The sequence below is a fragment of the Elephantulus edwardii genome, unplaced genomic scaffold (assembly GCF_000299155.1).
Source record: "Elephantulus edwardii isolate Elephantulus edwardi_28Jun2011 unplaced genomic scaffold, EleEdw1.0 scaffold00005, whole genome shotgun sequence".
In the NCBI taxonomy this organism is placed as follows: Eukaryota; Metazoa; Chordata; class Mammalia; order Macroscelidea; family Macroscelididae; genus Elephantulus; species Elephantulus edwardii.
The window spans coordinates 15658564-15683501 of NW_006399755.1; the positions used below are offsets into that span (position 1 = coordinate 15658564).

Below are 24938 nucleotides of genomic sequence, written 5' to 3' on the forward strand. Positions count from 1 at the left end.
TGACTGGGGTAATCGGGATGGGTGTGTCACAGGTGGTGCGGTTGGCGCAGGATAGAGCAGGGTTTAGAGCTGTTGTGCATAGGGTCGCTATGAGTCAGAAACGACTCGATGGCACATAACAACAACAACAACTTATAGGAATAATAATACTGAGTCAGTTGAATTGTTAGAGAATTAATTTAATGAGACCATAAAAGAAAACATTAACTGTTCTACTTAAAAACCATACTAAATATGGTGGTGCATTAAGAGAAGGAAAATATTTTCTTGAGCTTATCAAATCTACGCCAGAATGTTCATCATCTCATGTGTAGGTAAGACGGACATCCCTTCTCTTCTACTGCAAACTACACATCTGGTTTCCTAAATGATCTCACAAGTGGTGGCCTCTCTTCCAGGGCGCTACTGGGTGACTCTGAAACACCAACCTCTCAGTGTGCAGCTGGAAGCAGTCCCAGCGTCTTGCTTTCTTCCCTTCAAGTCCCTCCCCTTGTTATTCTAGCTGTAGTCAATTTCCCTTCTTCTACCTCATCTGTGCTCCCTCAAACCTGCTCAACTCCAGCAAGGGAATGGAAGCAGGATGAGAATTTCTTTAGGTGAGACTTAATTTATATCTGATTTTTGCTGAAAAATATGTTATCTAGCCAGCCTGAAATTTAAGGGATAATATTACATGAGGGAGCTCTGGTGGCCTAGTGATAAGGAGCTGTGCTACTCACTCATAGGCATACAGTTCAAATCCTCCAGCTCCTTCATGGGAGAAAGATGATTCCATGTAATTTACTGTTTCTGAAAACCTGCTGGAGAGCCAGCTATGAACGGATTCTGACTTGAAGCACAAAAGAACATCAGTAACAATAACAATACACCTAAAACAATTGTTTCGGGTGCCATCAAGATTAATCCAGCCCATAGAGATGCCATGTAACAGAAAACTGCCCTACACAGTTTTCTAGATTATAATCTTTATGGGACTGGACTGCTTGGTGAGCAGTTAAGGTTAGTAGCTGAGAACTTCACCATAAGCCGTCAAGGGTTCTTTCAAAACATAACTAATTACCTATTCCTAGAATAGTCCTGAGTTGCTGGTCACTTTCCATCTCTTACCTGCTCTGCCTTGGTTATTTTATGTATATTTCCAAATTATTACTTATGAAGGAATTTGCTTTTATATAATATTATTACATAATTCAAAATCAAGAAAGGAGTGTGTCTAAGATGTGTCCTTTCTCCATATCTTTCCAGTCTATATGTGGAACAGATCATTTAGAAATCTGGACTCTATGAAGAAGAATGTAGCATCAGGCTAGGAGGAAGACTCATCAATTAACCCGTGTTATGTAGATGATTTAACCTTGCTCTAAAAAACTGAGGAGGGGTTGAAGTGTTTGCTGCTGAAATTCAAGAACTGCAGTCTTCAATATGGATTGCTTCTCACCATCAAGAAAACAAAGATTCTCACCACTGGGCCAATTGGCAGTTGTGACAGGTAGAGAAGAGACTGGCATTGTAAACAATGTCAACTTGCTTGGATTCACATCAACCATCTTAGCAGACAGGAAATCAAAAGACAAGTAGTTTTGGGAAAGTCAGCTGTCAGGGACCTCTCTAGAGTGCTAAGGAGCAATGACATCAGTCTAGGCACTAAGGTGTACCTAATCCAAGCCATGCTCTTCTCAATTACTTGCTATGCATCTAAGACCCAGACAATGGTTAAGGATGACAGAAGAAAATTTGATGCGTTTGAGTTGTGGCTCTGGAGAAGAGTATTAAACATAGCGCATGGGCTGCCTAAAGAACAAACAGGTTTGTTGCGGAGATGGTGAAACCAGGTCGCTCCTTATAGACAATGATTTTGAAGTTCCATTTCATATACTTTGGGCATGTTGCCAGGAGCAACCAATCCTTGGAGAAAGACATCATGCTTGAAAAGGTGGAGGATCAGAGCAGGTGAGGAAAAGCATGGGGGAGATGGACTAACACAGCTACTGTGGCAATGGGGGCAGATGTGTCAGTGACAGTGAAATTAGCTCAAGGTAGGGCCGGGTTCAGAGCCATTGTCCATAGGGTCACTATGAGTTGTAGTCGATCCAATGGGACATAACAACAAAGAACAATCATTGTTACTGAGAAATCACTATACACAAGACTTTCTGCTAATAGCTAGACATATATAATGGTGAGCAAAAGAATGTGTTTTGTTGCTGTTTGCTCAAATAAGAAAGAAAAATATATGGCCTTATTCATCTTTGATTTTCCAGGGTGAAATATGACACTTGGCAAAGAATAGGGGCTCAAGAAATATTTCCTGGGGAAAAGAGTATATGAACACAGAGACTTTCTCAGATATTAGCACATTTAGAAATAGTGTTTGTTCTTCTCTAACTTGCTTCTCTGGTACTATCTACAACCTCAATCCTCCATTTGTCAAGCCAATGTGCCCTCCTGTCATATCTTAGTTCCCTGACCAATGAATACATCTTGATTCACACCTGTGTCTTAAGGGCTAGTACTTTACTATGGGAGACTAGTCTGCCACCACACTGTGCACATCTTTAGGGCAAAGATGACATTTTATTTATGTTTAAATTCTCAGAAACTAGAGTGACACATGGCAGAGAAAATGTATCCACTACATTACTGCCTAACCAGTGCACATAAACATTTTATCTATTCAAGACAAAGTACAGGTAAATTTCACAGGTGGAACACACCACAGGTAATCCAAGGTGTAATCCCATGTATTTAAAGTTCATGCAGGAAAATACATCATAATGAACGAAAATGATAGTGACTATAAGACACTGATAATATTATCCCATTTAAGACAGGGATAATATTTATCCAATAAAAAAGGGAATAATTTAAAAATATTATTAGTAACATCTTGATATTAGAAAGAATTCTGGGACAGAGAACCTTGATTTGGACCCCAGTTCAACACTTATCTACTGAGAGATTTATGAAATTATTTTGTACTTCTGTTTTCTCATTTGTAAAAAGGTAATGCTAATATTTACTTCACTGAACTGTTGTAATGCACTTAAAATAAGATATGTGTTGTAACACTAAATAAGTGTCGGCTAAATCAAATAAACAGAAAAATCTACTTTTGTGAGCATGACAATAAGAATTATGAAATGCCAAAGGCTGATGCCTTATGTGACTTAGGAGACTGAAATTTTCTTGGCATAAAATTTTAATAATTATATGGCATAAAATTATGAAATAAGAGCAAAGAGAGTCAGCTAGTTCTCTGGAAAGACACAAAACACAGAATTAGAAAGTCTGATATGAATCCACAGACAATTGAAGGCCTCAGAGAACCTTTGATGGGCTCAACAAACACATCAACCTTCACATATCATAGACATGCAAGGATACCTTTTCCTATAGCGTGAAAAGGGAGCACACACAGAGTCTGGAAAAAAAAATTCTGAAATGGCATTTCAGACAAGGGACTCATAACTAAAATGTACATAATACTACAATGCATCCACAATAACTGATAATTCAATTATAAAATGGGGGGGAAGAAACGAAAAGAATATTTATCAAGGAAGGTATCTGAATGATCACCAAACACATTAGGAAATGTTAAAAATCACTAGCAATCAGAGAGATGCTATCTCACCTCAGCAATAATAGCAAAGCTTAATAGGACAGAAAATAATAAATGCTGGCAAGTATGCAGAGAGACTGGAACTCTCATGCACTGCTGTCGGGATTGTAAAGTGGTACAACCGTTATGCAATGTAGTCTGGTAATTCTTCAAAAAGGTGAATATAGAAATCCTGTCATAATCCAGATATACCAATACTAGGAATATATCCCAAGGAAATCGGAGCTGAGGTATGAATGGATATATGCATACTATCTTCAGAGCAACATTATTCACATAACAAGAAAATGGAAACAAGAAACAGTGGTATGTTCACACTATGGAATACTACACATCAATAAAGAACAACAAAGTATTCATAAAATACTACACAGCATGAGAGAGTTAGGTGGACATTATGCTGAATGAAATAACTCAGTCACAGAAGGACAAATACTGTATAAGACAGATACTGTGAAAATATAAAAGAGCCATGTTCAAAAGGGGGAAAGAATAGATGAATAGTAGTTAATTATATAAAACACAATGTATATGAATAATTACATAAAACACATTGCATGAGTGATTATGTGAAATACAAAGTACATATACGAAACACAATGTATATGAATTATTGCATAAAAATAAATTCTAAAAAGAAAAAATAAAAGGATTTCATGATACTTTTGCTTCAGTGTCTTCTTGGATCTGATTTTAGGACGGTTACATTGATAAATATTGACTTCTGATTTGCTAGAGTCTATAAATAACAGGTACTCATAAATGAAATGCTTTGCATTTCCACTGATCCTCACCAATATCTAGGTATCTAAAAATATGAACAGCTTTTCATTTTATTCCTTACAGCATGCTAATAATAAAACAAAATGTACTCCTATAAGGACTGGGATCAAGAACTCTTTGAAACTCAAGACAGGGTGTAAATTGCTGCAAAGAATCTTTTTAATTGAGATCAAACAATATTTGACAGCTTTTGGATTTTGATATTCTAGCTACTGTCACATTTCTGCAAATGTTTCATTCCCTGAATTGAGGTGGGGGGTGGGTAAGGTAGAGGCAGTCAGGCGTGAATACCTTAAATCCACTGCTTTTCCAGTTTACTCGATCTCATAGAGACTGAACAGCCCAAGGCTGAAGTATTTATAGAAACAAGCGACTACATCTTTCTCCCATAAAGCACAGCTGGGTAGGTTTGAAATGTTGACCCTTTCCATTAACAGCCAAGTACTTTAACCACTGCACCAAGGCTTCCTGAAATATCTTAGACAAGAGAAACAACTAAGATGTGTCATTCTAAATGACAAAAGAGCCAGTTTTCCATTTCTCTGATGTACCTCATACATCAGACTTGGACTCCCATCCCACAAGATTCCGTTAAGCTCCTATTAAGTAATGACGAAAGCAGGGTAAACTGTTCCCTATGCAAAGTCTTCAATGGAGGTTTTTCAGACAAAACACATCAATTGCCTTACTTCTGAGAGAGGGGATCTTCTAACTGGAGCTTCATAAATCATTTTTGATGTGACTTTCCTAAACACCTCATGACCTTCCTGAATTCCTTCAACAGTACCCCCGGCATGTGGCTGCTGAATATGCCTTCTGAGGGGGAACTTAACTCACAGAGGGAGAAAGCTGTCCGCCTGAATTGCTCAGCACTTCCTATTGATAGGAAATTCTTACTGATGAACCAAAACTGCCTCATTAACACATCTATCATCTAGCCCTGACACGTCAAGCAAATGAGCTCCTTCTTCTACGAGACAGGACTCTGGAGCTCTGAATATATTAATGAAAGGTGCCCTGCCCCATGTGTCTCCATTTCTGGCTTCAACATGTTCATTACTTTCGGCCATTTTTTTTTTTGAGACTTGCTTTGAGGCATATTAAGAAGTTAGGGTAGCACAAGCCAAATGGAAAGAGGCCTCATGTTAATCAAACAGAACAAAGTGGACTAAGGCAGACAGAAAACATTTAACTCTGGCTCCTACTTGATTCCCCACTAGGGATCTGACATTTCTCTCCATAGTCAAATTGCTTTTCAGTGAAGTAATGATTTCACTGTGGTTCTCTTTGTGATCAGTGACAAAAAATCAACCAATGCTTGGCCAGGATTGGTGGTATTCTCCTTTGATGACCAGTTTAGTCACTTTGGAGTGAAGATTTAGATAAAACATGCAGACACAAGTGAAAATAAAACTTGGCCCCTGGGTAAATTAGCTTGTAACTATACCTTTCTTCTTGGTTATGCTAGCTGTCATGGTGATGGACAGGAGTGGAACTCAGAAAAGACTGGAGACAATTCCGTAATATTGGGGTTTATATAAAAAAATTGTGAAATCATTTCCCAGAGTTCAGCTCTGTCCACATAACAGGACACCCATAAAGAATGCTGTTATTCTCAGCTGCCCTGAGGTTGACTCTTTATTCAGGGTGACTCCATGCACCATGGAACAAAAAGCTGCCTGGCTCTGTGCCATTTCCACAACTGGGTGTGGGTCAGACCATTGTGACTCCCAGGGTCTTCCTGGGCTGGTATTTGGAGGCAAATCTCCAGACCATCCTTCCTAGTCCATCTTAGTCTGGAAGCTTTTCTGAAAATTGATGAGCATCATGACCGCATGCAAGTCTCGGCTGACAAATGGGTCGTGGCTGCACATAATATACATGGGCGAGGAACCAAAGCTCCTGCTTGCCATGGAAGGCCAGAATCTCACCACGGAAATACAGATGCTCCTACAGTTAGGTATGCTTTTACTGTTGGTAGATGCCATGCCACTGAGTTGATTAAGATTCATAGTGACCCTATGAAAAATAGACCATGCAGAACCCTGATCTATCTTGCACTAGCCTCTGCCACGCACCAGCTCATTGCTATTGTTACTGTGCAAATCCAACGTGCCACCAGGGGCTTCCTGGTGCCTCCTAGAGACAGAGATGGTGAAACTCCATCTCTCATACTTCGGATATGTTGCCAGAAGGGGTCAGTACTTGGAAAAAGATAATGTTGGTAAAGGTTGGGTCAGGTAAAGAGAGAAAGATCCCTCAACAGGTTGGGCTGATACAGTGAAAAGATGCTGTGATCGTGTACTGTAAAGTCAGAGCTGACTCCTAGCTGATCCTACAGTGAGTTTTTGGAGGCAGTTAATTAATTGCATAAGAGGAGACTGTCCATCTTTCTCCCACGAAGGAGCTTGCCTTTGGATTGGCAGCACAATTCCATACCACTAGACCAAGTTTCCATAAGCCAAAGGGTTCTATGTCTTGTGTGTTACTCAGGACCACGTGAGGCCACATCTGTGTTGATAGGTCTTATTTCTATGTGATTTCAGTGGTTCCATGGTCCTGCTTTTTCTCATCAGGATATGCTTTGATTTGCTCATCATCTTAAATCAGGATTCAAACTTGGGTTTCCAAATTATAATATATAATCTGCCTAGGAAAAGAAAAAAAGATTCCTATCATTTCAGAAACTGTATGTTTATTTAGACACCAGAGCTATCCACTGGGCCATTAAACTTGCTGGCTCGTCTTCTTCCTCCTGAATGCTCTGTACCCTCATTCTACGTTTCTCGTTTTCCAAGGTATCACATAGACCCACCTTCCTCTATAATATCATGAGAAATTACACTGAATTTTCCTTCAATTTCAAATCAAGGTGGACTCTCACTTCTGCTTCCCCCCGAGCTGCAAAATGCTTAGAGTTACTGATCTTGAGAGATGACAGGCATAAAGGATAAGAGAGGAGTCAGATTGACGACAAGAATTCTAATCCAGTCCTTACAACCAACTATTTTCAGAAGTTTAAATATCTTTTCTGTCCTCAACGCCTTCAATGGTAACCTGAAAATAACAGTATCTTAAAGTCTCTGGGAAGTATAAAGAGTTGGTAATTCAAACCAGGCCTTCAAACTCATGCAAATGTGTTCAATAATGAGCTACAGAAACAAGAGTGACACAGTAAACATATCTTTGTATGTTTAGTTTTGAGCCAAGCAGGAAAGAGGCCACTCAAAGATGGCGGCAAAGCTTCATTGTCCTTATTGGAACCATTCTGAACCAGTACAAAGTCCTGATTCAAATCTATCCAGTGGTGCTATGGACGAAAGAAAGGTTAGGTGAACTGCTAAGTTATGAGTAAAGCTAAGAAAACCTTACGTGCAGTTCTGTTCTTTAACACATGGCACTGGCATAACTCAGTACTGACTTGGTAGCAACAGGGTAGGCTGTTAGAAAGGGTTCAATGCTAGACACATATATTTGATGAAGTAGTTGTTGTTATTATATCACAAGGCTGTCACAAAGAATAAACTGAAAATGTGTCCAGTCAACATATATATATACCTAGTACACTAAGCTAAACCCACTGCCATCAGGTGGCAGACTCATTTGTGAGTCTCTGCTGCATTTCAGAGTCTGAAAATCTTTGGAGAAAGAGACGGCTCATCTTCCAAACACAGAGCAGCTGGTGGTTCCAACCCATGACTTTTCAGAAAGCAAGCAGTTCAACATGCTATGTCATTGACACCCCATAGCATGCCCAATGAATGGGAAGAGTTACTACTAGTTACTTAGGAGACTAGAACCTTGACCTTTTACTCTTCAAGAATACTTATTTTGCTTAAAATGACAAAGTGTAATAAGGATGCTCCTTAGATGAAAGAATGGTGAAATTTTGTCTCACATACTTTATGGGCGTGTTTGTCAAGAGAGATCGGTCCTTGGAAAGAGATATCATGCTGGGTTATAAAATGAAAGGAAGACCCTCAACAAGATGGACAGCTAGGGTGATTGCAACAATGGCCTCCTGATGATGAGGATGGTACAGGACACAGCAAGGTTCACATCTGCTGATCAAAAGACTGCCTGAAGTTGGAGTCAGCTCAACCACACTTAACAACAGCAACACTACTAGCCAGTTCTAAGGAGAGAAATTACCTTTATGACGTTCAAAGGAAATGTTTTATAAACTATAAAGCACTGGATAAATAAGAGGCAAAAGATAACCATTTGGCTCTTGCTTCCTTGGCCAAATGGATCACAGTACATTCTTCTGTTTCCTCTCTCACAAACAGAAGCGACATGCCAGGTGACTTCAGGGATGAGCCTTCAAGTTCACTGCTGGCTGTGAGGTTGATAAAAATACAAACCACTTCTTCAGTGGGTTCAACACACACACCAGACCTCACATTTCCTGGTCATGATGATAGATACTTTTTATTTTTTATTTTTTTAAGATTTAGAACTCTATTTATTCTTTTCAATTACTGCAATTGCAGGGTGTCAGAGGTTACACTCAAGGGTGTCTGGCTCCTTTAAATGAGTCCAAGACCTACATATGTCTCCCTCTAGGAAGCATGTCATTAAAGTTGCCAATACACAGAGAAATTTAACTTAAACTGTCATGTTACCCACAGCACTTCAAAACTCATCAATCTCCCATTAGATTACCAGAATGGTGTGACACTTTTATCGCAATTACACTGGAAGACACGCGGTGCGGCCACACCGTGGCCAAGTCAAGGAAGAAACTCCCTTTGATGGACGATCACAGTTGATCAAGTCTGTCAGTTGCTTTATGTGTTTTTATGCTTGTTTGATATTCCTGCCCAGAGAGCAGAGGCTCTAAGGGGCACATCTGTCAATGGATTCAATTTCACAATGCCATGTGATTCTTTTACTCACCCCTGTCTTCTCATCAAAGATTTTGATTCCTCCAAAGGAAATGGTTAAAAAGATTTTCTGTTTGTGTTCTCCTTTGGAGCGAGCGCCAGCAACAACGCCCTGTTGAAAGAAAGAACATGGTTTTTACTTTAGTGTTTTCATTTGAAAATTCCCGCTGGTCCCAAAGGCATGTCGGATACCATCAAGTGATGGCACCAATCTTATGTGCACTTCCCTCCCTCGCCCTGTCCATGTTCCTTTACACACTGTGCTCAAGTCCCAACCCTTCAGGATAATGCTGATCCTGCTTATAACCAACACCGTATGAATAGACATATGAGCATGAATACAGTCATTCATTCTAACCAACCAAGATTTATAGAATGCCTGCTTCCCATCAGACATTCCACTCAGAATTAGGTGCCCCAGAAGAAACATACTAAAGTTCTCAATCTGAGTTGAACATTCCAGGACATACTTTTAAACTTTCAAATAAAGATGAGTCACTAAATACATTCCTAAGTGTATTTACTAAGAAATAAATTTTCCTATTAATCAATTTTGGCAACTAGAAAGACAACTAAAAAAGAAAAAAACAAACCCTATTGCCACATTGTAGTTCTCGATGTTGCTTGGACAAAATATGATCAATATGGTAACTTTGCAAAAAATGACCTCTATGTTCTACATCTGTTTGTCAAGACTTCTCCCTTAGTTTTGTAAGTTTACTTTGCTAATTTTTAATATATACTGCTGTAAAAATAATGTAGCACAGAACTTTTGTCAAAATACCTAGGGAATAAGGGCAAGTACATCTATTTGAGTAAAAGTGTAGTGTATGCCTGTGACTTACCATTTTTGCCCAAAGGTATTTTGAATTTTTTTAACCTTTTCCCCCTATCATCTTTATGTCTTTGAGATACTTTCCCAATGCCAGGGTTGATCTCAATTCACAGAGACCTTGTAAGACTGGGTGGGACAGCCCCTTTAGGCTGTTGCTGAGTACCATCGAGTCAGAACTGACACACAGCTGATTCTCCAGCAGGTTTTCAGAAGCTGTTAATTGCATGGGAGGAGACTGTCCATCTTTCTCCCATGGAGCAACTGGCTGATTCGAACAGCATGCCTTTGATATTGCAGTGAAGTTTCTTACAAGTAGGCAATTCAGATTGTGGTGATGGTTGTTGCTATGTGCCTGCCACTGAGCTGCCTGCAACTCACAGCAATCCTATGTACAGTATAGCCCTGAAGCCTGTCTGTCCTCAGCCCATCTCCCTGACTCTAACACACCTACCCCCATTGCCCCAGTTACTGGGTCAATCCATCTCATCCAGGGTCTTCCTCTCCTGTGCTGCTCCTCCACTCTTCCAAGCATGATGCTCTTTGCCAAGGACTGGGATGTTCTGGCAACATTCCCAAAGTATGTGGGACAGAGCTTCAAAATCCTTGCCTCCAAGGAGAAACTTGGTTTCACCCTTTCTAAAACAGACTTGTTTGTTCTCTTTGTGATCCATGGTATGTTCAGTACTCTTCTCCAGCACCACAACTCAAAGGCTTAGATTCTTTTTCTTCCTTAGTCATTTTCTGGCTCTCTGATGCAGAGTAAGTAACTGCAAAGACCTTGGCCCGGATCAGGCACACCTTAGTCTCTGGACTGATATTGTTGCTCCTCAGTATTCTGGAGAAGTTTCTAACAGGAGACTTTCCCAATGCAATTCATCATTTGATGTCTTGACTGCTGGTATCAAAATTGTTGATTGTGGACACAGGTAAGATGATACTGTTAACAACCTCAAGGTCAAAAACTGAGGATCCTCCTACTCTAACAGTCTATGTGAGAAACAGGGGTGAAAACCAAAACAAAGGGAAAAAAAATTATACCGAGCGAGGTGTGTCAGATGACACATGGCAACAAGGCTCTGAAAGTAGCCAAGTAGAACCACAAGCTTCAAACTCTGTAGGGAATAGGAATCATCACCCCGCATGACTCATAGGAGAGTGCTGGGCCATGGGAAGAATCTATGCACATTCAGCGCTCGGCAGTGTGTAGTCGCCAGCCCAGTTAGTGTCAGTTTCTACACTAATAATACTATCATTACTAGGCACACAGAATATCACGGGTCTTAGAGAAGTTACTGACAGGGGCATCCCTCAAGAGTCACAGGCAGACAGTGGACATTTATACACAGAAGAGTCAGATGTGCCAGGAATGATAAATAGCAGGGGCCCCGCGGAGCTGTGATAAGGAGTTGGAGAACAGTCACAAGGCATGAACATGTGCCTATAATGCTACGACTGCATTCACCACAGAGCATATAAGGCACATAAAAGGCTTTAGGCATGCATGGCTGAAAACCTAGAAGGCTTTTCCAGAAAATGCCATGTAATATACCAACTGTTCTGCAGTCTCAGTCTTGCTAGTGACCACTTCGCATGATCTCAGGAAAAAGATAATTCTCAGGCAAAGAAATCTCTTCCATCTGATTTTGTGGATGTCTGAGCGATATAAATAGAAAAACACCTGATCACAAACTGAACGGCTGGTGGTTCGAACACACCAGTGGCGCCTCAGAGAAAAGGCTGCTTCTGAAGGGTCATGATCTTGGAACCACTTTGGAATGTAGTTCTGCTCTGCCCACATGAGGTGACCAACCAGTCAGAGGTGACCTGAAGGCAAAAGGGATGTATATTCTGCTTTGTGGCCAGAGATGGATCCATAGGGAGGTGCACTGCTAACTCAAGTGCCGAATCCCTCTGGTAGTTTGATTCCATGAGCAACTCCAATGGAGAAATATGGACATTTATCTCCCATGCAATATACATTCTCAAAAAAAAATGTAAAAATACTGGAGGGTCCATTATGGGAAATTTCAGATTCATGGCAATGAGTTTATGAAACCAGACACTAGGTCGCTCCTCTAAAGATCTAGTGTCAAATTTTGAGTGTATCACAGAATAAATGAAAATCCTAGGGAAGATCTTTTAAATTCTCTGGACTTGTATTGTGTTTATAAAGCAGGGAGACTATCTCACAAGATCAAAAGTTATAAAATGATTGTTGAACGAAAATTAAGATATTAATGATGATGGTGGTGGTAGATGAGGAAGAGAGGGAATCCCTCATGCAATATGCATTCCATCTCAAAGCTTTACAATCCCATAGGAAACTTGTTTAAACAGGCCAGTGCACCAGTGTCACAGCCTTGCAAAGAGAAACAGAAATTTTTATTTTTCCTACAGCTTAACATGGCCAACTGGGTCCCTTTGCAAGACTAAGAGGCATTTTGTTCTTCACAGTCTCTTCTTTTCCTGGGCAGGTAGCCAAATGGAGTATCGATCATTTGTATTTCTGTTGCTTCCTCAAGAAAAAAACCACTGGGAGATGAAATGTCAACATTTTCTTGGCAACTTGCAAACAAACAATTGTCTGGAACTGAGAAGCCCTCAACAAGTTCAGAATGTCTAACAGCAGTACGTCAGGACGTGAAAAATTCTCTGGGCTCTCAGGATCTCACAGTCACAAGAGTAGAGAAATGGAGGCAAGATGCACACACTGCACTCTGCAGGCAAGACACACACATACACACACTCACGCGTACGGCAGGTATCATCACCAGCCCTGGTCCAGCCACTTTGGCCCAATGTTAATACTAAAACAGACCCTTCAGGAAGCTCTTACACATTTAGAACTTGGTGCGTCCACACAGCAGACAGTAGATCAGAAGATTTTAAAAAATGTATCCTTTGTGAATGTCTACCTCACAATGTTTACCTCAAAGAATACTGGGAAGGATGCATCAGTTTCCTTTTATTCCTATGGGTAAGGGTTAGTTTTCTAGCGATAAAGGATTAAGTAATCAAACTTTTGTGTTGTCTTTTAATGAATAATTAAAAGCTGCAAATGTGCATTTTCTAGTGCCATAATCAAGACAGAAGGACTTGCACAAGCATCAAGCTCTTGGTCCTTCTCCTGTTCTTTCACCAAGGTTTCCTGGGTACATAAGCATGACTCTAAAAGACTAGGGAGTTTGTGTGAGGGACAAGTACCCTTAGCTTCGTCTCTCAGTGCAGGGGCTGAGGACACAAGGCTGACTGCAGTCATCCAACTCTCCAAGGACCAAGAATAGCCAGTCTTTTTCATTGTATATCTAATTCACGGTCTCATAGTACTTCTTCCAGTCATCCATCCTTCAGCTGATTCTTACTCATGTCAACCCCATGTATCAGAAGAACTGTGCTCCCCCGGTTTTCATGACAGTTTTCAGAAGTAGATCACCAGTCTTGTCTTTAAAGATATATGCTTATGGACTTCAGCCACCAACCTCTCCATTAGCAATGGGTGTATCACCTAGGGACTCCAGCAATAGCCAGCTTCTGTTCTTGTTTGTTGTTGTGTACCCCTGAGTTGGAACCAAATCATAGCTGACCCTCCAGGGGGTTTTCAGAAGCAGTAAGTTATATGGGAAGAGACTTATTTTTCTCCAGGGGAGCATAGTGGATTAGAACCATGTACCTTTGACCAGTAGCCAGGAAATAAAAAAACGTATTACGATGGGAAAGTCTGTGGTTAGGGACCTCTCTAAAGTACTCAAGAGCAACGGTGTCTCTCTGGAGACTAAGGTGTGCCTGATACAGGCCATGGTTTTTGCAATCACTTGTTATGCATCAGAGAGTTGGACAATGACTAGGGAGGATAGAAGGAGAACTGACGCCTTTGAGCTGTGGTGCTGGAGAAGAATATTGAATGTACCATGGACTGCCAAGAAAACAAACAGATTCATCATAGAAAGGGTTAAACCAGGCTGCTCCTTGGAGGCAAGGATTCTGGGGCTTTGCCTGACATATTTTGGACATGTTGTAAGGAGAGACAGGTCTTTAGAGAGGGACATCATGCTGGGTTAGAGTAGAGGGACAGCGCAGGAGGGGAAGACCCTCTATGAGGTGGACTGATTCAGTGACTGGGGTAATCGGGATGGGTGTGTCAGAGGCAATGAGAGTGGCACAGGATAGAGCAGGGTTTAGGGCTGTTGTACATAGGGTCGCTATGAGTTGCAAACGACTCAACGGCACATAACAACAACAACAACAACAGCAACAACAACAACAAACAACCTTTGGGATCACAGTGCAATTCTTTACCACAAAACCACCGGAGCTCTCTATTATACCAACTATAGAGGCAGGATTTTAAACCTTCCGCCCCTCATCTTTATCTAATTTTTAGTGGAATTTGAACTTGGTAGATTAAGAAGATGACTTTTGAACAGATCAGGAAATCTAAGAATGTAATGAATTATTAAAGAAGGCATACTCTGTCTCAAAAAATAATAATCTGTGAAATCATGGTCTTAAAGTTAGTTTATATAATAGCTTAAAAAAGAGAAGCAAAGTCTGTAAAATTAATGATAAAATGAGATTTTAAAAAATCATGATTTCTAGAGCCAGATTACAGGAACACTTGGCATCTGATATATGTGCTAAACTGATGAAAACACTCGTATTACATAAACAAAAATAACCGCTGTGATTTATAAAGCATCTGTACAAGAAATAGTGATATGGAAAATATTTCACTGACACTGCTTCAGTTCACACTTTCGGCATTGAGCCAGAAGTGCTATGTTTTGTTTTCTTCCTTTATTTTTTACCTAATATTTTTTCTAAAATTATATCAATCAAGATCAATTCTCAGAGATTATCTAAAGATGTTTAAACATTTTCTTAATATATTTTTGAATGCAAAATGGATGCAAAATTATATAAATATCAATTTCTATTTCATACCATGTGTCTGTATAATTCATATAAAATCCACGTAAAAAACGGTGGTAGTAAATTGTATACAATATTCACAGTGATTTTCTTACGACTCTCAGTGAGATAGACTGGCATGGTGGCTTCCACAATGGCTAAGCTCAAGCAAAGACTGCGGGTACAGTTAGGGTCTAGATACGTTTTGTTCTGCTGTATACAGAACTTATTCAATGATACCTAATATCAACATGTTAAATTTTTGATTATTTCAACCATAATTTCTAACTTTTATGAAATGAACATACGTTAATTCTATAACCAGAAAAAAAATTGTATGTTTTAAATAGATACTCTTAGACTTACTTGGTGGTCTAGTGAGTAAGGACTTACACTGTCAATTCATTCAAAGGCAGGTAGTTCAAGCCTATCAGTTGCTCTGAGGCCAAATAATAGGCAATCTCCTCACAAGTGACTTAGTTATAGTCTCTGAAAACCCACTGGAGGGTCAGTTATGAGTCATTCTGACTCTATGCTAGTGAATTTTTTAATTATTGCAGTATTATGTATCACTTTTCAAAAGAGAAAATACAAAATATGAAGACAAGAGAATCTAGGAAAGGAGAATGTTCATTCTTGCATATTCTTAAATATCACTTAAATACTTTTATGTGTGAAAGGACAAGCAATACAGAACACATGAATGATCAAATACAACTGGGGTAAAACAAACCTGCATGAATGATTGATAAAGCAATATACTTTGTAAACTTTCACTCAAATTGTAATAAAAGAACTTAAAACATATTATTTTATACATTTAAAAACATTTCCATTAGATAGCCCAAGGAGAAGGCCTCTTTAAAACATTTTAATCCGGATTTGTGATAGGGTTCAGATCAGTTATTCATAGGATCACTATGGCTTGGACTCAACTTGATGGCACCTAACTACAATCACAGCGAGCATTTGTAAGTATATAGTTATATTTTACTTGGAAACATTTCAATTTATTTTAAAGTATTTGGATGCTTTAATAAAAATTTTAATAATTAACTAATCTTTTATACTTTCACAATACCTTATATATGACAAAATATATGACATTTTATTCAAAACCAACAAGTGACAAAAACAGAGAAAATATGGGCTAAGCTACTTTATAAATTTGCATTTCTATTTTCTAGGGTTTGCAAAACGAAGATAAAGTAAAATAAAATGTGTTGCCCTCAATAATTATAAAGCAGAGCCTGGTAAATTACCTCCACACAGTAGGTACTCAATAGCACTTGTTGAAGGATTGCAATACTTTACCAACAACTAAATGAGAGAATTCATCAGTGAGTCAGGTAATTTGCCAATAAATAAGTGATCTGCCACAACGGCACCTGTTGTTATTGTTATGGGCTAGCAAATCGCCCACGACTCACAGCGACCCTATGTACAATTTTTCCATCCATGTTAAACCTATGATATCTGAAAGAAAATACTGGTATACAGCACCTTGAGTTTCATCATGGAATCTTGACATAACTTGTCTCCCCGAGCTGCAGAAACCTCATCAATTCCAATCAGTTTGGCCTTGTACCGGACGCCTTCGCCTTTAAACCTCTTTATCAAAGTGGCTTCACTGCGATCCTGACCTAGAAGCAGAAGAAAGTACGATTCAGATATGATAGCATGTGGGCTCTGGAGGCAGTGTGTGGCCAGAGTTCCAAGAGTCACTCTTTGGTTTCCACCTGCACCATAAGGAAAATCAAATCACTGGACCCTGACAGAGAGAATGGAAATATTCCAGGCATGCAAATTCTGGCTCCAGATCTTTAAATTCTGAGGTCAATTATTTCACTTCTCTGAGCCACAGTTTTCTTAGGAAGGGGGAAAAATACATTAAAAATAACTAACCCCGATGGAGCATTAAGATAAAGAAACTGGTTAACATATGGAAAGCACCTAGTAAACTGTATGACATTCAATATTCAACAAATAATAATCACCTACTAAGAGTTCATGTCTGAAATCCTTGTTAGACTAGTATTAGCAATGAGTCTTTTATGCATTTGCAGCATTAAATACGACTTTGGCCAGGGTCCAAGACCCTCCTTATATCCTATTCCATGGGCTGTTTTATAGTCTGACTCCAGAGTAATTGCTTTGTATCAAGTAATGACCCGGGGACAATTATCAAAAAAATGGTTTTACGATATCTCTTCTGCTAACTCATGTGTGTACAGAAAAAAGGCTTCTACACTACTTGGTATGGTGTCTCCATTCCTTTGAAAGGGCTCACTGCGTAATTATTAACATAATATTTTGCTAAGAGAAATCAATCAGGAGTTCAAACATAGCCACATAAAATCAAGGCAGCAGTTACTGTGGACTGAGCAATGTTCTTGGCGTGTCATGTTTTAGCAACTCTGTCCCTCAACTTCGCAACAGCCCAACTATATCCATTTTCCAGATGGTGAAGATGAAGGTCACAGAATCCAGAAAGCTTGTCCGAGTCCACATTGGCATCAACGGAGAACTACACAGGATTTGAAACCCAGAGAAACGTCCTCATACTTTCTTAAGTGGCAGGTCACATGGTCCTGGAATCCTCGAATACCCTATGCCTTGGATGTGTATCTCTCAGAACTTCATTAACGTTCAGCTCTGAGTAGGTTTCCCCTATGCCTTCCCTCATCAGTCAGAAATCATAAATGAAGGATAGGAAGACACAATTCAACCTATTTCTTCCTATCTGTATTACATGGGGCAAAAGAACAAACAAGTTTGTCCCAGAGGAAGTACAAGCAGAGTGCTGTTTAGAGGCAAAGATGGTGAAATTCCATTTCATATACTTTGTGCCTGTTACCAGGAGGGATCAGTCCTTGGAAAAAGACTTCATGTTGGGGAAGGTGGAGAGTCAGAGGAAGAAAGGGAGACCTTAGACAATACGGATTGACACAGTGCCTAACAAGAGGCATGGACATGATGGAGATTATGAGAGTGAAGCAGGAGAAGGCAAGGTTGAAACCTGCTGTTGGCAGGGTTGCTCAAGTCACAGTGGACTGGATGGCACCTAACAACAATAGCACTATGTGCAAACTCAGTAAAAGCCTTACATAAAGGAAGATTCAGCGTTACTGAGGAGAAATTTAAGATAGAAACACTAACAACAGCTACTATTGTAGACCAGGCCTCTGTTTCATGCCATTTATTCTCTCAGCATTTACGGAGCATCTTTTCTGCACCAGATGCTGTTACTCACTGGCAAGAGACAAATAAGATAACATTTGTACTCATCAGAACTTAAGTTCTAGTGGGACACAGAGAAAGCATAAAGTGATGGCAAATAAAATGGTGCTAGGCGTCAGGCTTGGACTAGAAGAAAGTACAGGCTTTAAAGACAAAATCTCATTTCAAATCATGGTTCCTCACTAGCATGCAAACGAGACTGTTCCTTATCTGTTAAATGAGGATAAAATTTGTACTTTATAGAGTTGCTATGAATAGTTAACCTAAAAAAGATAATAAGTGCAAAGAATGTATTTTAATCTCTGGCACATGGGAGCTTATCTATAAATGGGAGTTGATGCAATCCCAATGTTAGCAGCCTAATGAAAGAAACACAGAAAACAGGACAATAGGGCCATAAAAGAGGGATGTTTGCTGAGGCAGGACCTATGGTCTCAACTCCCAGTTGGCGTGTTTTTTTCTATTCTAGCCCGGCTGACTCCCAGTACATTACAGCCTTTGAATAATATTCTATTTGACAAAATAACACATGGATGATTAGTTAAAAACTGTAATCAATGCAAAAATGAAACCTCAAGGCTATGTGAGGGCAGATGTCAGAAATTGCAGCTGAGAACATAAAGAAGATGACTTGCCATCCTGTGTCGACATGTCGCTGAAAAATATGGCCTGTGGTACAGCGGGTCGTCTCTCGATGTGCTGTAATGTTTGGCAGAAGCAGCATCTGGCTTGGTCTATGATTTCTTGTAAAGATTATCTTATTCTATCATAGTTATCCATCTCTGCAATTACAACAGTTGACACTGCTCCATTCACTATACTTTTTAGTATTCAAGACTTTCCCAAATCATTAACTATAATAATGCTTGTTGTCATTGTAGTTAGATGCTGTCGAGTCAAACATGACTTGTAGCAACCCTATGAACATAAGAACTGAACCCTGTTTTATCCTGTGCCATCCTCACATTTCCTGACATGCACAAGCCCACTGCAGCAGTCACTTGTCAATCCACCTAGTTGAGGGTCTTCCTCTCCTTTGCCAACCCTCCACCCTTTTCCAGCATCATGTCCTTCCCCAATGAATAGCCCCTCCTAACAAATAGCAATCATCATCTTTTTCTCTCATGCAATGCATTTTATATACACTAATTTATTTAGTCCTAGAAAACTGTAGTGACTTACTGGTAGGGAGTTGAGTGTCAACTCAAGTCAAATGGTGTAAATCCACCAGTTGATAGGCAATCTCCTCCCATGTGATTTACAGCCTCTGAAATCCCCTACCTATGAGTTTGTCCCAACTTGATTGTACATAACAAGAACATGTAGTACTAGAAACAATCACACAGTTAGGTATTATTATTCATGTTTTAACATCTGAGAGGACAAGCAATGTGCATAAATCCACATAGCCAGGGTATGAGTAGGTTGTAACCTTTGAGATGTGTGATGTCAAGGCAAATCCTTGTGGTTTACTTGTGTCCTTTTCTCGGGAAATCTGCTCTCTTAACCACTATGATTTATTGCCTCTCATCCACAAGACTTCCCTATAAATACAACCTCATCGTGACCTTGGGTCAAACTCAGCAGAGTCAAGTCTGTTGATATCAAACACATTGGCAGCATTAAAACTCACTCGGAGGATAGAGACAGCTTGAAAACAGAACCATAGCTTTCAACCATGACATCATGTCCAAAATATAGCCAGGAGTCAGACACAAAGAGAATCTTAAGAAACATTTGTCAAGGCACAGAACTCTGCTGGGGAGAGAGATTCAAAATAGAAGGCAGAGCCAGATCAGGTGAATAGGGGCAGAGATTAATATGAAAATATTAGACCATTTAGAGGAAAGTAGGGAGCCCAATTTAGATTAGGACCCAGGGCCAAGCTAATTTGTATGAAGGGCACTTATGCAGTAGATAATCCAGTTTCTCATTAAATGCTCCACCATTAAAAGGGTAATTTTTCATGAGCACATCTTGAGCAAGGTCTCAGTTATATTAGTTAAGAAATAAATAACAGATATCATACTCCTAAGGCTGAAAATCCATCATAAGTGTATATGGTTCAAAGGTGTCAAGGAGAGGGTCAATTTTCATTCATCCAAGATCTTTAGGAGTCCTCAATCTATTTTACTAAAAGCACCAATGCCCCCGTGACTCAGGATGGACAAGGGAAAGGGCATGCCTTTAAGGACAGCATCAACACTGCCACTATTACTATTACTCTACCAGCAGCTCTGCCTAGAGTTCCAGGGCAATTTCTTAGTCAATCTTCATACTCTGTTACAGAGTTGGGATCTGTGATTAGCCCTTTCTACAAAAGATGGCCCAAAGGCTCAAAGCCAATAGCCGAGATTGGAGTTTATAATAACAGCTTTAATTTTATGTAATTCACATACCTTAAAATCCAACTACTGAAAAACACACACTTCAGGGGTTTTTGGAAGACTCACAGAGTTGCGTGACTGTGACCGCTATGTATTTACAGAGCATTTTCATTACCTTCACCAAAATCCTGTTTTAGTAACGATCACTTTGCTATTTTCTTCCTCCTTATGTGAAAACAAAACAAAACAAAAACCCACCACATGAGATCATGTCTATTGGAACTCAGAGATTCTGCAGGACAGAGTCAAACCTCCATAGGCTTTTCAAGGCTGTACCATTGTTGGAAGCAGACTACCACGTCTTTCTTGCACAGAGCAGCTCCTGGGTTCAAATTGCTGACCTTAAAGTTAGCAGCTGAGCTAAGCACTTTATCACGCCACCAGGGCTCCTGCCTAGGGTGTGTTCTAGAACACATTTTAGTTCACAAGAGATCAAAAGGGAAGAAAGCAAGCCAAGGAGACCTTAGTATCACCAAAGAAAAACTGCTGAAGACACTCAGGTCTCTACTCAAGAAAGCTCTCTGAAATCAGGAAGTCCAAGACACATGGAGATCTCCAAGGAAAAATGAACCTTTATATGCCGTAAACAACAAGGACTTTTCATTCTCCAACCTGATCTTGGCACCCTGTATGTGGACTTCTAGCCTCTTGGAAGTCCTGTTTTGGGGGAGCTCTGGTGACCTAGAAGATAGGGAATTGTGATGTGAACCCAAGGGCACGGGCTGCTATGTGGAAGTAAGATGGGAAATTTTCTCCCACAAATTTACAGCCTCTGAAAACCCACTGGAAAGTCAGATTTGGAAAGTTGGGTCTGACAGGAGTGCAATCAGTAACAACAACTGCCTCCTAATCTGCAAGAGAATCAATTTGGTAAAGCGATCCATCTGTGGTATCTCTGTGATAGCACTAGATAACCTAAAATGTTGTTGGGTGCTGTGAAGTTGAGTAATAATCATAGCAACACTATGAACCAAAGGTCTAAACTTTGTTCTACTGTCGTTGTTGTTAGGTGCCCGTAGAGACCCTATGAACAACAGATCTGAACTTTGTGTTACCCTGAGCCATCCTCATTATTTCGGACATACTCAAACTGACTGCAGCAATCCCTGTGTCAATCAATCCATTTGGTTGGGACTCTTCCCCTCTTCCGCTGACCCTCATCTTTCCAACTATTTTGACCCTTTCCAAGGACTAGCCTCTCTTAACAGCATGTCCAAAGTATGTCACAAAGCTTCATTATCTTTGCCTCCAAGGAACACTCTGGCTGTACTTTCTCTAAGACATATTTCTTTGTTCTTGTGGCAATCCATGGGATATTCAGTACTCTTCTCCAATACCACAACTCAAAGGCATCAATTCTTCTGCAGTCCCTCATTGTTCAGCTCTTAGATGCACAGGAAGTGATTGGAAAGACTGTAGCCTGTGTCATATTCACCTCAGTTCTCAAACTGACATCACTGCTCCTCAGTAATTTGGAGAGGACTCTGATTGCAGTTTCTTTTTTAATTATTATTGTGATTATTATTGTGTGTAAGTTTACAGAAAAGTTGGAATTTCATTCACTCATTGTTGCACAACTTTCTTCCTCCCTCTCCCCTAGTCTACGTTGCAATGCATGACTTATTCTGGACTACTGTCATACACATAATGCCTAATTATAGTCCTTTTAAGCAGTTCTTTTCTTCACCTCTTTGATTGTACTTATCCAATGTAATATGTGACCTGATTGCTGATTGCTTGTACCCAGTGTGCTGATTAGGGAATCAATTGAGATGAAGTCACTGACAATCTCATTTTTTCCCCCCAACTATCATGATGTTGCATATTGGTACAGTATGAGAATTTTTGCTTTCCTGATGTTGTGATGTAATCTATATTGAAGGCTGTCTTCTTGGATCTTCTGCAGTAAACTCTTCCATCCTTCCTCACGTTCATTTGCATAACACAGGTTGTTGATGAGCCTTCCTCTGAACCTGATGCCACCTTCTTTATAGAGTCCAGCTTCTTGAATAATTTATTCAGCATACAGATTGAATAGGTATGGAGAGAGTCCAACACAATCTTCCCAATTTCAGACCATAGAGTGTTTCCTTGCTCTGTTCAGTCTCTTGATAGAGGTAAAAGTTTAGTATGAACATAATTAAGTGTTCTGGTATTTCTATTCTTCTCAATGTTAACCAAACATTTATTATGATCCACACAGTCAAAAGCCTTTGCATAGTCAATAAAGACATTCTTCTGGTATTCATGACTTTCAGCCTATATCCATCTGATATCAGCAATGATATCACTGGTGCCCCGGCCTCTTCTAAACCCAGCTGGAACTCAGAGTTCTATGTCAATATACTATTTGAGTCATTTGTGGATTGCAAACAATATTAGTGATATTGTTCAATAATTTCCCAATTCTAGTGGGTCATCTTTCTTGTGATGGGAACAAATACTAATTTCTTACAGTTGGTAGGCGAGGTAGCTGTTTTCCGAATTTCCTGGAACAGACCGGTGAACACATCCTAGGCTGCATATGTTATCTGAAACACGTCAAATAGTATTTCATTGATTCATAGGAGTTTATTTTACGACAATGCCTTCGGTCCAGTTTTAATTTCTTCCTTAATCACTCTTCATCTACTCTTGATCATTATGTTACTTCCTGAAATCTTTCAGGGATGGCCAATTCTCTTTGGTAGAATATATCTGTATTCTCTTCACCTACTTTTCATGATATCTGGATCATGCAAGATTTTGCCCTTAGCATCTCTTAGTGTTGCAACTTGAGTCTTGAAACTGTTTTTCAGTTCCTTTAGTTTGAAAAATGCCAATTGGGTTCTCCAGTTCCAGCTTTCTGAACATTCTTTTATAATACTTTGCATTGTCTTCTAGAACTCTGAAGTTTTCTGTTAAGCTCTTTTGCTTTATCATTTCCCCCCCACCCCACCCCACCCTTTTTTTTGGCTTTTTGACACTCTAGTTCAATTTTCAGAGTCTCTTCTAAAACCCAGCTTTTTTTTTTTTCTTTGTCCCTTGTCTTTGTGAAGGCCTTTGCTCTCTTCATGGATACCTTTGATATCAATTCCATAACTCGTGTAATCTTTGATCACTGATCAAATCTATTCATTTCCAAACAGTTCAAGCACAAACAGTTCCCCACTACCAAAAATTATGCAGTCAAGTTTCCCACATTTGGGGCAATCACAGGGGTCAGCACATCTGAGTGCAAATTAATATGCCACACCCTGGGAAAATCAAATTTGTGATCATGGTATCTCCCCTGCCAGTTAAGTATCAAATCTATTCTTAAGACGATTTTGAAATTCAGGGCAGAGAAGTTCAAGGTCATGTTTTAGTTGTTTTAGACTTGTTTTCCTTTCTTCAACCTCAATTTGCACTTGCACATGACAGTCTATTCGTTTGATTGGTGGTACTGAGTTTTTCCCAACAATTTCTTCCAGTCAATTTCATTCCTAGTCCATCAGGTTAGGCTCACATGTAAAGTCATCATCTGTGTTTCTTAAAACAGGTATTTGTGACAAATAAATCATCGCACATACACTATTCCATCATTCCATTTCCAGCCTTATTTCTAAGTCCATATTTTCTGACTACCCTTACTTCTTCATTGTTTCAACCTTTTGTATTCCAGTCACCATTTATCATGAATATATCTTGATTGCATGTTTGGTCAATTTCAGACTGCAAAATTTGGTAAAAATATTCAATCTCCCCTTCTTGGGCTTTAGTTGTTAGTATGTATAATTGAATAATGGACATATTAACAGGCCTTCCTTGTGTATGTATGGATGGTTTCCTATCACTCCCAAAATTTTATTTTAGGATAGACTTTCAGGACACAACTAAAATTGCCTTTTTAACTATTAATGCAACACCATTTTTCCTCCAGGTCCTATAATTACTGCATACTTAGCTGTGTGTGAGGACTTGTTAAACTTTTTCCAACATGGTGGTAATGTTCTACAATTCTCCAGAAATCTATGAGGGTTTGAATTTCTCCCCCAAAGATATTACTGTCAACATTCATTATTGTCTGCCTTTTTTTAAGCCAACATAGTTGCTGCTTATTTTATAGCTTAGGTATCTGTGTGGTTGCTTGTTTACCATTTGCTCTTATAAGTACAGCACTCGCCTGTCAGTTTGTTTTACTGGAGTGACTGGCAGGTGGCTGTGATGCTGGAAGCTATGTTATCAGTATTTCAAATATCAAAAGGGTCATCCATGGTGGGCAGGTTTCACTGGAGCTCCCAGATTTAACAGAGTAA

At 39.6% G+C, this 24938-nt stretch overlaps 1 protein-coding gene across 4 annotated transcripts in view; it reads right to left on the reverse strand.

Annotated features, from left to right (window-relative positions):
- Positions 1 to 24938, reverse strand: part of DAB1 (Dab, reelin signal transducer, homolog 1 (Drosophila)) — a 410174-nt gene that overhangs the window by 162131 nt on the left and 223105 nt on the right. For all 4 annotated transcript variants that reach the window (XM_006879731.1, XM_006879729.1, XM_006879732.1 and 1 more), the window contains exons 2-3: positions 16538 to 16677; positions 9305 to 9403 (exon numbers count right to left, since the gene is read on the reverse strand). In XM_006879731.1, the coding sequence (XP_006879793.1) occupies positions 9305 to 9403; positions 16538 to 16677 (239 nt within the window). The remainder of the gene's footprint in view (positions 1 to 9304; positions 9404 to 16537; positions 16678 to 24938) is intronic.